The sequence below is a fragment of the Spodoptera frugiperda genome, chromosome 22 (assembly GCF_023101765.2).
Source record: "Spodoptera frugiperda isolate SF20-4 chromosome 22, AGI-APGP_CSIRO_Sfru_2.0, whole genome shotgun sequence".
Lineage (NCBI taxonomy): Eukaryota > Metazoa > Arthropoda > Insecta > Lepidoptera > Noctuidae > Spodoptera > Spodoptera frugiperda.
The window spans coordinates 295,088-308,498 of record NC_064233.1 but is presented as its reverse complement, the minus strand read 5'-3'; the positions used below and the strand labels follow the sequence as shown (position 1 = coordinate 308,498).

The following is a 13,411-nucleotide window of genomic DNA, read 5'->3' as shown; positions in this document are numbered from 1 at the left end:
TACCCTCAGTGGTTGTAGTGGTTGGTTCAGGAGTAGTGGTACCCTCAGTGGTTGTAGTGGTCACTTCAGGAGTAGTGGGTTCCTCAGTGGTTGTAGTGGTCACTTCAGGAGTAGTGGTTGTAGTGGGTTCCTCAGTGGTTGTAGTGGTCACTTCAGGAGTAGTGGGTTCCTCAGTGGTTGTAGTGGTTGGTTCAGGAGTAGTGGGTTCCTCAGTGGTTGTAGTGGTCACTTCAGGAGTAGTGGGTTCCTCAGTGGTTGTAGTGGTTGGTTCAGGAGTAGTGGGTTCCTCAGTGGTTGTAGTGGTTGGTTCAGGAGTAGTGGGTTCCTCAGTGGTTGTAGTGGTTGGTTCAGGAGTAGTGGTACTCTCAGTAGTGGTAGTGGTCACTTCAGGAGTAGTGGGTTCCTCAGTGGTTGTAGTGGTTGGTTCAGGAGTAGTGGTCACTTCAGGAGTAGTGGTTGTAGTGGGTTCCTCAGTGGTTGTAGTGGTCACTTCAGGAGTAGTGGTTGTAGTGGGTTCCTCAGTGGTTGTAGTGGTCACTTCAGGAGTAGTGGTTGTAGTGGGTTCCTCAGTAGTGGTAGTGGTTGTAGTGGTCACTTCAGGAGTAGTGGTTCCTCAGTGGTTGTAGTGGTTGGTTCAGGAGTAGTGGGTTCCTCAGTGGTTGTAGTGGTCACTTCAGGAGTAGTGGGTTCCTCAGTGGTTGTAGTGGTCACTTCAGGAGTAGTGGGTTCCTCAGTGGTTGTAGTGGTTGGTTCAGGAGTAGTGGTTGTAGTGGGTTCCTCAGTGGTTGTAGTGGTCACTTCAGGAGTAGTGGGTTCCTCAGTGGTTGTAGTGGTCACTTCAGGAGTAGTGGGTTCCTCAGTGGTTGTAGTGGTTGGTTCAGGAGTAGTGGGTTCCTCAGTGGTTGTAGTGGTTGGTTCAGTAGGGTTCCTCAGTGGTTGTAGTGGTCACTTCAGGAGTAGTGGTACCCTCAGTGGTTGTAGTGGTCACTTCAGGAGTAGTGGGTTCCTCAGTGGTTGTAGTGGTCACTTCAGGAGTAGTGGGTTCCTCAGTGGTTGTAGTGGTTGGTTCAGGAGTAGTGGTACCCTCAGTGGTTGTAGTGGTTGGTTCAGGAGTAGTGGTTGTAGTGGGTTCCTCAGTGGTTGTAGTGGTCACTTCAGGAGTAGTGGTACCCTCTGTGGTTGTGGTGCTACCCTCTGTGGTTGTGGTACTACCCTCTGTGGTGGTAGTGGTACTCTCAGTGGTGGTAGTGGTATCGTCAGGTGTAGTGCTACCCTCTGTGGTTGTGGTGCTACCCTCTGTGGTGGTAGTAATACCCTCAGTGGTGGTAGTGGTACCGTCAGGTGTAGTGCTACCCTCTGTGGTTGTGGTACTACCCTCTGTGGTGGTAGTAATACTCTCAGTGGTGGTAGTGGTATCGTCAGGTGTAGTGCTACCCTCTGTGGTGGTGGTGGTGGTAGTAATACTCTCTGTGGTGGTGTGGTACCGCAGGTGCTACCCTCTGTGGTTGTGGTGCTACCCTCTGTGGTGGTAGTAATACCCTCAGTGGTGGTAGTGGTATCGTCAGGTGTAGTGCTACCCTCTGTGGTTGTGGTGCTACCCTCTGTGGTTGTGGTACTACCCTCTGTGGTGGTAGTAATACTCTCAGTAGTGGTAGTGGTATCGTCAGGTGTAGTGCTACCCTCAGTGGTTGTGGTGCTACCCTCTGTGGTTGTGGTGCTACCCTCTGTGGTGGTAGTAATACTCTCAGTGGTGGTAGTGGTATCGTCAGGTGTAGTGCTACCCTCTGTGGTTGTGGTACTACCCTCAGTGGTTGTGGTGCTACCCTCTGTGGTGGTAGTGGTATCGTCAGGAGTAGTGCTACCATCAGTGGTTGTGGTGCTACTCTCAGTGGTGGTAGTGGTTTCGTCAGCGGGTGTAGAAGGGGTGTATGTTGGTGTGATTGGTACCTGAGTTGTTGTTGTTGTTGTAGTAGTTGTAGATGTCACGTTGCAATTCACCATGAACGGCCAGCTGCAGTACTGAAAATATAAAAAAAATATATTTAAATTTTATTTGAAACGTAATTTAGTATGAGATTATTAGTTTTAATCGAAATTATTTGTATCCTCCCTATGATTTTTTTGTTTAATGAAAACTTATTTTATCCTTGCGATACTGTTTTGCAACAGTGCCGAAATATCGGAAACTCATAGACAGAAATAAACATAGTAAATATCCCGTCTCAAGTCTTCAGTGAATCTTAAACAATTTAACATCTATTTCAATAGGAGGCTATATCCCATTTACATCAACCTCTTACATATAAATGAAAGAAGAAATATTGCTTACCTGCAATTCAAAATCAAACCATGTGCCTGGAACACAATCCATTTCAACTTTTTCTCCGTGCACACAACTGTAGAATTTGCCACAGTCTGATTCATGAGGCAATAGCAGGTTGACTGAGAAGTCTGCTGGACAGCCGTTGGGTAAGAACTCGGGTCCCTCAGTAGTTGTTGTAGTGGTTTCAGTTGTTGTAGTAGTCGATGTTGTTGTTGTTGATGAAGTTGTTGTTGAAGTTACGTTACATTGTACCATGAATGGCCAGCTGCAGTACTGGGGATGGAAAATACTCATGTTTAATTATTATGGTATTTGTATTATAAGTCCCATGTAATAGGTCCATAAATAGTATTTACAAATCTATAGTTTTAAACACACTATGGAGAATTTTAGCTATATTGTTGTAGTAACTATCGTGAGACATACTAAATTGACTAAAATTCACGCTTTGCTCACGTCGTCGCCGCGTCTGCGGACGCTGCTCATAAAGAGTCCCTCTCTGACTCGAAACTAGTAGAGCTTTTCTCCATTAATTTACGTGAGTAAACCGTGATTTTTAGTTAATTTTAGGTGGTTACTTTATCCTATTTTCATTTAAATTTGCTTACCTGTAATGTAACGTCGAACCACAAGCCGACTGGACATTCCATTTCCACTTTGTTTCCGTGGACACAACTATAGAACTTGCCACAATCGGCCTCATGAGGCAACAGTAGATCGATTGAGAAGTCCGCTGGACAACCATTGGGAAGGAACTCAGGGCCCTCAGTAGTTGTTGTTGGTCCCTCAGTAGTTGTTGTTGGTCCCTCAGTAGTTGTTGTTGGTCCCTCAGTAGTTGTTGTTGGTCCTGTGGTAGTTGTTGTTGGTGTTGTTGCGGTTTCAGTAGTAGTTGATGGGGCTAAAGTTGTTGAAGTGGTTGTGGAGCCCGGTGTGCAGTTCACCAAGTGTGGGAAGTCACATCGCTGGCGAAAAAAAAGTTTTTTTTATTATAGTTATGCATTTTCCGTGAAATATTCAATGTTTGTGTGGATCGAACACATATACCTAGTAATTTAAAGTGTTTATAGATACATGAGGCGTCCGGGATTTGTGACCAGCTCTATAATCACCGGTTTACTGCATAGATAGGGACTACTCCTATGTTTTTAAATTGAATGAATGAATAAAATGAATTGAAATGTGTTTTGGATGTAACTTTAAATGCTATTTAAATTTGACGAGTTCATCGCATATTTTGCTGGTTATATAAGCTACGTATGATAAATATTATTACTGAGATAATAGAAAATTCGACATTTACTTGTTTTTAGTTTGACACACATTCCTTTTTGTTTTTTTTTTTTATATTTCCTTTTTGGGGTCCCCTTTCTTTTTGGGTGCGAAAATGGGCACCGCGCCCCGAGACCCGCAGGAAGAACGGTGCTCATTGCCCCCTACTAAATATTAATTTATAACTCTCCTCCTTCCTCTACTGGTGACTTCTTGAGTACCGTACTGTTACTGTTTGTGTGTTTTCCTGTTTTTTTTTATAAATGTCTTTCTGTCCTTACCTGCGTCTCATAATCGAACCACGTGCCAGCAGCGCATGTCATCAAAACCTTCTTTCCATTGCTGCAGCTGTAGAACTTGCCACAATCATTCTCATGGGGGATCAGGTATATCAAGGAGAAGTCTGACGGACATCCATTGGGCAGGAAGTCTGTCGGTCTCTTAGTGGTTGAGGCTGTTGAAGGCGGAGTTGACGGAGCCTCTGTTGACGAGGACGTTGGCGGTGGATGCGGACAATCCACCAGGTAGTCCCAGTTGCACACCTGGAAAATTGAGTTGCAGTTTTAATATTTTTATGTTTTTTGTCAATAGGAAATGTATCTTATCGTAGGCAGAGGTGTTCATTACGGTACGTAATGCAACTGTATAATGTACACCCACTTTTCTCTATTTGTGTTATAAGTCCCATGTAATAGAGGGTGAGCCTATTGTCATATATACTGGGCACAATACTAAACTCGGTCTACAACTGGTTTTTTTTTTTTTTTTTGAATAGCCAAAAAGGCTTATCAGTACCGAACCCGAGTTCCAATTGAGTTTTAAGACACCAGCTCCAAAAATCCCAGCAATAATTTGCCCAACCCGGGAATCGAACCCGAGACCCAATCGAGGTTTAAGAGTGCTTCTGATGCATATATCCCATAGAAGAAGCACAGCTAAGTTACTTAAAAATTAAAATAAACAAAGCTAACTCACTTGCAAATTCACGTCAAACAACGTGCCCGGTACACAGCTCTTCTCGATCTTCTTGCCATTACTACAGCTGTAGTATTTGGAGCAGTCTGACTCGTGTGGGAGAAGGTGGTGCACCAGGAAGTCTGATGGACAGCCATTGGGCAGGAACTCGGCTGACGATGCGGCTATCAACGTCAGGATTGTGATAGCTTTGTACATATCTGAGGAGAATTTTAACAAGAATAAGTTAGTGAGGCCTTTGTTCAGCAGTGGACGTCTCTCGGCTAATGATAATGATGATGATGAAGTTAAGCAATCAAGAAACCAAGTTCCGACTTATAGGTACGTGTAGGAAAAAGACACACACAACGTCACGCCTTTGATCCCCGAAGGGGTAAGCAGAGGTGCACATTACGGCACGTAATGCCGCTATACAATGTACACCCACTTTTCACCATTTGTGTTATAAGTCCCATGTAATAGGAGGTGAGCCTATTGCCATATACTGGACACAATTCCAGACTCCGTGCTACTACCGTGATGTTACCTAGTTTTATGTAAGTAAAAGTGGCCAAAAGAGCCTATAGATGGAACATATTACTGTGTGGACTAACTACACTATGGATGCATTAAAGTGATTTTATTATTTAATTTTAACAAAAATAAGTTAAGCAATCGGTAGACATGTGTCACACCCATGGTTGCTGACCAAGTTCCGATTGATCGGCACGTGTAGCCAAAAGTGCTTATTTAACTATATAAGTTACAATTAGATATCCCTAATAAATATAATTAGTCTTGTCAAATTGTAACAATAAACATTAATTTATTATAATGTTGCCCTATATAAAATGTTCCTTCTGTGTCGTGGGTGAATTTACAAACATACTAGGTCACATATATCTCACACACCTAGACCCAAAACAACAACTTGTGGATCACTAAAAAAGTTGCTCTATACGGGGATTAACCTGCTACATATTGCACGTCAGCCGTGCAACAAATTTACCTAGCATTTAACCCGAGCCGGGAATCGAACCCGAGACCCTAAACTCTGCAGTCACTCCCGCAACAACTTGTTAAACGGAGCAGAGTATCTATATCTAAGTATCTCACATTCATTTATTTATTTTTTGGGAGAAAATAATCCAATGACTTCTCCCAAATTGGGTGAGGTGAAAGGGAGCGTCAGATTTTTACTGACTAAAAACCACTTCGTTCCTAGTCTTGCTTTTCGAGCCGAAGCCCTGGTGTTTACCAGGGCCGCTAGGTAGTCCGCAGCTCCGGAACATTAATAAATTACTAACCAAATTGAGAATTTACTTTGAAATCGGGTAATCAAAGTATCTACACATTAGTCATACAAAATTATCTCTATAAATAATCTTCATTGTCACGGCTTTTCGTTAAATTGCACAACCATTAAAACATTACTAACAAACTTGACTGATAATAATCTTCAAATTATATCATCATTTTGTTTTATCAAAGGATTTATTTTTTGAGAGGGAGTGTCAGACTCTTACTGACTAAAGACCACCCCGTTCCTACTCCTGCTTTTTGAATAACCCGATCGAAGGATACAGGCGAAAAATATCCAAATAATGTTAATAATATTAGCTCTGCCTACCCCTTATGGGATTAAAAGGTGAGGCATTATGTGTCTATGTATGTATTTATTAAAATTTTATTTCTTTCCGTACACTTAAAACATACATTCATTATTATCTTTTGATAAAATTGACAATCAAAATTCTAAGAAAAAAAACACTGTAAGCCATGGAATCGAACCAAAGACCCTTTGGAAATTGCATTTTACTAATCAGTTAGTTTACAAATTTCAAGTTTGAAATCGCCAACCCGCATTAAGCAAGCATGGTGATTAATGCTCAAATCTTCTTCCACGGAGAAGCCGTTTGAGCCTTTGGCAACAGTGGCCACTTATAGGCTGTTGTTGTATGTTTAAACTAATACGTAATCTAAAATATTAATCCGCTTATTAAATTTTTAAATTAAATATACGTACGCACAACCCACAATACAGAACACTTCCTAAAACCTCATTTAACAATATTATTAAATTATTAAATAAAAATAAATAACATGCATTAATAATAATTATTAATCAAAATAATAATCATTACACCATTTTAATAAACGTTTAATTCCAATAATAGAGAAATAAATTTAATCGTGAAAATATAAATTTATAAATTAGCATGACGCGTAGTCTTGTTTCGTATTATTATCTGCAATGTTTTAATTATAATTTAACTGTTTAATTTAACACCTATTTAACGGAGTTGTTGAAAAATGAAATTATACTTAATATACGTATTTCTTTTCATCTGAACCACTAACGGTAAGTTAGTATTGTTTACTTGGTATATTCAAATTATAATTTGTAAACACAGTTATACAACGTGTAACAAAATACCCATATACATACATCAAGAAGCGCTGAAGAATGAAAACAGGTTGAATAGAATCTCTACACGAATTTTCAGATTAAAATTGTGACCAAATACTTGGTGTCGCATGGTTCTTGATTTCAAATCATACAAACGTGTCATAATACTACAGGGGTCACTTGCTAGTATTACGAAACATTTCTTGTATGCCATCATAAAGAAAATTTACTTATTGTTGACTGGTAGAGAATGCCATACGGCATTAAGTTCGCCTTATGTAGCATTATTTGTATTGTGTACATTAAAGACTAAATAAATAAATAAATAATATGTAACAAATAATTGCCCGGTTCTTAATTACCTATATATAAATAAATGTAATTATTAATAACAAAGCAAAATATTAAATTATAGACTCTATGTATTATTTATTATTGGCATTAATAAACAATATTAAAATAATATAAAAACATCCATGAAATAATGTAAACAAAACAAAATAATTGAAAAACGAAAGCATGAAAATCTTATTATTAAACGGATTAACTATTATTAATTAAAGAAAATAATAAAACACTCGCACTCACCTTAATCTAGATATTATTTTTCAGATCACAAGTAAATAAACAAATTCTTTATTAATATTATTATTTCTTCAAAAATAACTAATAACATCACTTCGCCACTAAGGGCTACACTTAATCGAATTTATTTTTAATTCCCCGCACTTTCGATTAGCGATGTTTATTTACCCGTTTATGTAAATCAATTAAAATTAAATGTCACGTATCAGCGAATATATCAGCCGCTTATATTTACTATCACAAAATCTTAAAACGCGTCACCGGAAAAAAAATATCTATCTTTTTTACATGTACACTAAAACATTTAGACTGATTAGAAACTTTTCGATTCCTGTTACAAACTGATACGTTGTTGATAAAAAAATAATACTAATTTACTTTTACTATTTAATTATAATAATAAATAGGTACTTTTCGCAGATTTTTTTGTACAATAATGAGAATCTTTTTTAGTATTATTACCGCGATTAACTTTAATAGTTGTATTATTAAATTAATTAACTAATGATCACACACGTCGTTTCTTGTGTATTATCACAAGGGAATTAAACTGAATAATAATGAATTCGATTTCCAAATCCTTATATTATCAAATTATATCATTTGTAATCTATATCTTGAGTTTATTTCATCAAAATCGATGCGACAATATTAAAGGAAAATGGTATTAAACTATCCAGTAGCCCAAAAATAGTTGAGAAATTACGAAAATGCTTACATTTTTACTAAAAAAATAACATTAAATAGTATTTTTTCAAGATAACAATATGAAATTCATAGAAAATTACTATTTATGACAATGATGATGACGTTTACAGTTGAAGTCATCAATCAAGACAACGACCAATCACAGACGTCAGCACTACGATTGGTTGATTCTGTTTAAAACGCGAACTTGATTGGTTGATTTTTGGATACGTTTTTAAGAGTGACACCCTAAATATAATTAATTGTTATTGTAAATTTATATTTCTCGTAATAATTATTGCTAAACTGAAGCGAGAGAACTGTGAATAAAAATTCTTTTTTTATTATGGAACATGCAGGTAAAGCAATCGCCACCGCCCATGGACACTTGAAACACCAGAGGCGTTACAAGCGCGTTGCTGGCCTTTTGGGGGTTGGGAATTTAAGAGTTGTTGGGGAATCGGGGATTGGGAAGGGGAATAATTGCGCCTCCGGTAACCCACTTGTTGTTGTTTTGACGTCGGTTTTCTGTGAGGCCGTGGTATTAGCGAAAATTGTATTGGCCGAAAATTCCTAACCCTCAAAAGACCGGCAACGCACTTTTAACGCCTCTGGTGTTTCAAGTGTCCATGGGCGGCGGCGATTGCTTATCATCAGGTGATCCGTCTCCTCGTTTACCGGCTTATACCATAAAAATAATGTTTTTTCAACAGATATGTACGCAGCTCTCACGTTTCTCTCGTTGGTACTTGGATCACCAGACCAGAACCTGCCCAATGGCTGTCCAGCAAGTTTCAACGTCAGTGTGCTCAAACCACATGAGACAGACTGCTCGAAATTCTACATTTGTAACAATGGGGAAAAGGTTGAAATGAACTGCGCTCCAGGCACGTTATTCGACGTGAAGATACGAGTAAGTCAAAAAAGGTTTTTTTTTTAAAGTTGCCCTACACGATGTTTCTCTCCTGTGTCGTGGGTGCGTTTACAAACATACAAGTTCACGTAAACATGACACCCAGACCCGAAACAACAATTTGTGGATCACACAAAGAGTTGCTCCGTGCGGGAATCGAACCCGCTACCCGTTGCGTGGCAGCCGGTTGCCCAACCATCGCACCAACCGTACAGATTGATTTTATTTTTATAATAATTATCGTGTGACATACTAAATTAACTAAAAATCATGGTTTACCCACGTACATTAATTGAGAAAAGCTCTATTAGTAATCACAGAAGGATTCTTCATCATGAGCAGCGTGCGCAGACGCTATGACGGTTTGGTTTTTAGTCAGTCAGTCAGTGACACTCCTTCTCATCTCACCGTAGGGTTCAGAAGTCATTGGATAATAGTCCTACTTCATCATTAAAAATTTCATCTTTACAGGTATGCAACTTGCCGTTTGCAGTCGATTGCAAAAATTCTACATCAAATTCTAATTCAACATCAATATCAACATCAACACCAATATCAACTTCAATATCAACACCAAGACCAAGATCAACATCAGCGCCGTCAACCACAGAAAAATGGCCTTACTTTGATTGTCCTCCGGACCCTACCAACAGAATAATCCAAATGCCTCATAAAACAGATTGTGTACTCTATTATAAATGCAGTAATGCCGAAACTCGTGTGTTGCCTTGCAGCCGTGGCAAGTTGTTTGATTACAAAAGGAAGGTAAATATGTTTTTTTTTACAAATTTTCTATCAAAGCTACCACCTTCGCTGCGGTAATAAAATGTATTACTTTCACCTGGTGCGGTGGCGGTCCAAACAAGCCTGCCATAAACTTTCAGACAGTGCGTGGCGGGCCTTTTGAGCCTGCCAATACTATAATGTCCTGTCATATCCCGCACCGGCGGAAAGTTGTCACATTTCTGTAAGTCCCGCGGCGGGCCCATTATGGGTGATCCGTAGTAAACGTGCTAACTACTTCCGCGCGATTTCTCCCGTTCTCTGATAGGAATATCCTAGTGTGGTAGTGATCCTAGTGTGGAGCTGCGGACTGCCTAGCGGGTTACCGGGGCTCCAGCTGAAAAAGCAGGAGTAGGAACGGGGTGGTTTTCAGTCAGTAAGAGTCTGACACTCCCTCCCGCCTCGCTTAAGGCGGTTGAAGTAATTTGATGATGATCTCACGTTTGGCTGAACCGATTTTGAAGTAGTTTTCAGCGTTGTGTTTTTTTAGACTTAGAATTAGATTTTAAATACTTATAATGTATTTTTAGTTTTTATTCCGCATATAGTATAGTATATTACTTAACTTAAAAAATGGGAGGCGGTAAAAACCCCTTTATAGGGTACCGCAGCCAAATCGCAAAAAAACGGAACCCTTATATGTAGATTTGTCATGTCTGTCTCTCCATCCATCCGTCCGTATGTCACAGCCATTTATTTCCAAAACTGTTGGGCCTACGTAGTTGAAATATCGTAGATTGATATATTCCTCATAAATATGTTTTTTCCAGAGATGCGTTCCAGCACAGCTGGCGACATGTTACCAAGAACCAACAACTAAGAGACCAACAACAAAGAGATCAACAACAAAGAGTGCAACAACTCCGTCAACTACAGAAACTATGCCTGACTTCGATTGTGCCCCGGATTCCACCGGCAAGGTGATCCAATTGCCACATGAGACAGATTGCGGGCTGTATTACATATGCAGTAATGCACAAACACTTGAGATGCGTTGCAGCCACGGCAAGCTGTTTGATTACAAACGACAGGTAAATAAAACATTTTACTTATTATTTAATTAAAACTAACTTAAAACTAAAATAAAGGCGTTAGGCGTCGAAGTACTCGTCCGTTATTTAATTTATTTATGTAATACATAAGTTACAACTGTAGGCAACCAATTAAAGCAACTTACATACATAATTTCAACATAATCAAACAGGAATTATCAGCATTCATAAGTTCGCCTCGCAGTACTTCAGGCTTAGAAGAAGATTTTAGAGATTATAATTTCCTAACGCTACAACTCCAGAACAAACGAACCGATTTCCACGGTTTTGCTTTCATTCGAAAGGTCTCAGGCTCCGAGAGGTTTATAGCAAAGAATACTCAAGAAAATTAAAGAGAAAACAGGGAAAATCATTAGTGGTGAAACTGAGTTCGCCGACTTTGCTAGTCATATTTATTTTATTTATTTTTAGCCATGGTTGTCCTACTGCAGGGCAAAGGCCTCCCTACCCTCCTTCCACTCCTCTCTGTTCAAAGCTTTCTGTGGCCAATCCTTGTCGTAGGTATCATGTTCGTCCAGCTATCTCCTTCTGGGCCTGCCAACGTCTGATGACGTTGAATGGGCTCCATTCAGTCATATACAACGTGTAACCAAAAGGGGGTATACATATCAAGTGCACGGTTTCTAGACAACATAACAAACGATACGGGAAGGGTTTTTTAAACTCATGTTTTCGTGGTACCAAGTTTTCCAATCGCGCCGCCGAGCGAATCAAAATTAGGTAGTTAGGTACTAGGCGATCAGATTGACATAAGAAATGTTTCGTAAAATTAGCGAGTGACCCCTGTAGTGTTGTGACATGTTTGTTTGATTTAAAATCAAGAAACATGCCCGATTACTTTTTATATTTCTATTCACTGCATCACCTAAAGGTTTTTGCTGGTAGAAAATACCTACGTCATTGCAACAACTCCGTCAACTAAGCTATGCCTGACCTTGTGTACACATTCCAATTGCCTCATGTGTATTAATAGAGTTGAGATGCGTTGCAATAAATAAATAAATATTACATTTTACTTAGATTTAGAAATAATTTAATAAAATTTTCCAGATATGTGTCATAGCACAACTGGCAACATGTTACCCAGAAGCAACAACAGAGGGTTCAACAACTCCGCCAACAAGTATAGCGATATCAGACACCACAGAGTTGTTGCCCAATGGATGTCCTCAGGACTACAGTGTTGATTACTTGCTGCCCGATGAGAACAACTGTTCCAGATACTATAAGTGTGTGTATGGAGGGAAAATCTTCATGGAATGCAAGCATGGGACCTTGTTTGATCATATTTTTAAGGTAATCACTACATAGTATAAAACAAAGTCGCTTTCTCTGTCCCTAACAACGCTTCAATCTTTAAAACTACGCAACGCGATTTTGATGCAATCAGATTGACACTGCTTCATGGTAGATATCCCGCCCACTGCACGTTGTGCGAACTGTTAGGGATGGAATTCTGTCGATCCTCAATCGTATCGATCGATCGATGTCGATCCAAGTGAAAGTACATAATCTGAGGGCTTCTACGAGTTTTACTCAGCTTCGTGTTTTTTTTGTAGATATTCTCATAGTAGCAATTGGACTTTGGAATTGTCCGCCCACTATTTGGCAATTGGCTTGGACCCCTTATTACATGGGACTTAACAACTGCACGAACTAATGATCTGATGGGGATTTCAAAGAGAAACACAGGGAATCCTAGGGTGATCACAGGGAATCATACGAAAGCGTTAAAATGAAGTTTTTGTAACAATGTTTTTTTTAAAGGTAACCAGACCTGTTTATATCTGGCGACGTGTTACCCAGGAGCAACCACACCACCGACATATAGCATGGCATTACGTAGGAAAGGATACGACAGATATATCAATCACCTCGATCGATAGTTTGGAACAATTAATAAAATATTTTTAGGTAAAATTGAATTTGTATATTTTCTTTTTTGTTAATAGATTTTCAAGAAAATGTGTAGCAATGCATTTTTGTGAATAAGTATATTATACTATATTTTTTAAAGAATACAATCTATATCACTACATATTATAAAACAGAGTCACTATTTTTGACGGTTTGTTTGTCTGTATGTTTAAATCTTTAAAATTTCGCAACGGATTAATAAAATTTTTTGTAATAGGTAGACTGATTCAAGAGGAAGGTTTATATGTATAATACATGCATTATATATATAATAGCAATTCATTTGTGTGTGAACTGAGTATATTTTACTATATTTTTTAAAGTATATAAGACTCACAGTAATATTTTAAATGTGAAATTTTGTTTGTTTGCATGTTTGTCCGTTAATCACGCTGAAACTACTGAACGGATTTTGATGAAATTTGATATACAGACAGGGTATGAGCTAACTTGGGTGATGAGATACTTTTTATCTCACAAGGACGCGGGCGGAGCCGTTGGACGAAGCTCCTATCACC

At 38.9% G+C, this 13,411-nt stretch overlaps 2 protein-coding genes across 2 annotated transcripts in view; one reads left to right on the top strand and one right to left on the bottom strand.

The window, feature by feature from the left end:
• LOC118280089 (mucin-2-like) overlaps positions 1–8,024 on the bottom strand; it is a 31,159-nt gene extending 23,135 nt beyond the window's left edge. The window contains exons 1-6 of the mRNA XM_050702663.1: positions 7,545–8,024; positions 4,568–4,767; positions 3,874–4,134; positions 2,932–3,285; positions 2,330–2,596; positions 1,641–2,019 (exon numbers count right to left, since the gene is read on the bottom strand). Coding sequence (XP_050558620.1) covers positions 1,641–2,019; positions 2,330–2,596; positions 2,932–3,285; positions 3,874–4,134; positions 4,568–4,765 — 1,459 coding nt within the window. The 5' untranslated portion in view covers positions 4,766–4,767; positions 7,545–8,024. The remainder of the gene's footprint in view (positions 1–1,640; positions 2,020–2,329; positions 2,597–2,931; positions 3,286–3,873; positions 4,135–4,567; positions 4,768–7,544) is intronic.
• On the top strand, positions 6,759–12,862 carry LOC118279585 (chitin-binding domain protein cbd-1-like). The gene is made up of 6 exons (XM_050702760.1): positions 6,759–6,908; positions 8,942–9,141; positions 9,613–9,906; positions 10,695–10,955; positions 12,027–12,272; positions 12,752–12,862. Exons 2-6 carry the CDS (start codon positions 8,944–8,946, stop codon positions 12,860–12,862), a joined length of 1,110 nt encoding a protein of 369 aa, XP_050558717.1. The 5' UTR covers positions 6,759–6,908; positions 8,942–8,943.
• Positions 12,863–13,411: the final 549 nt, after the last annotated feature.

Coding starts and splice junctions, on each gene's coding strand:
- LOC118279585 (XM_050702760.1), top strand. CDS start 8,944: ATGTACGCAGCTCTCACGTTTCTCTCGTTGGTACTTGGATCACCAGAC. Junction 9,142..9,612: donor TATTCGACGTGAAGATACGA/GTAAGTCAAAAA, acceptor TCATCTTTACAG/GTATGCAACTTGCCGTTTGC. Junction 9,907..10,694: donor TGTTTGATTACAAAAGGAAG/GTAAATATGTTT, acceptor TGTTTTTTCCAG/AGATGCGTTCCAGCACAGCT.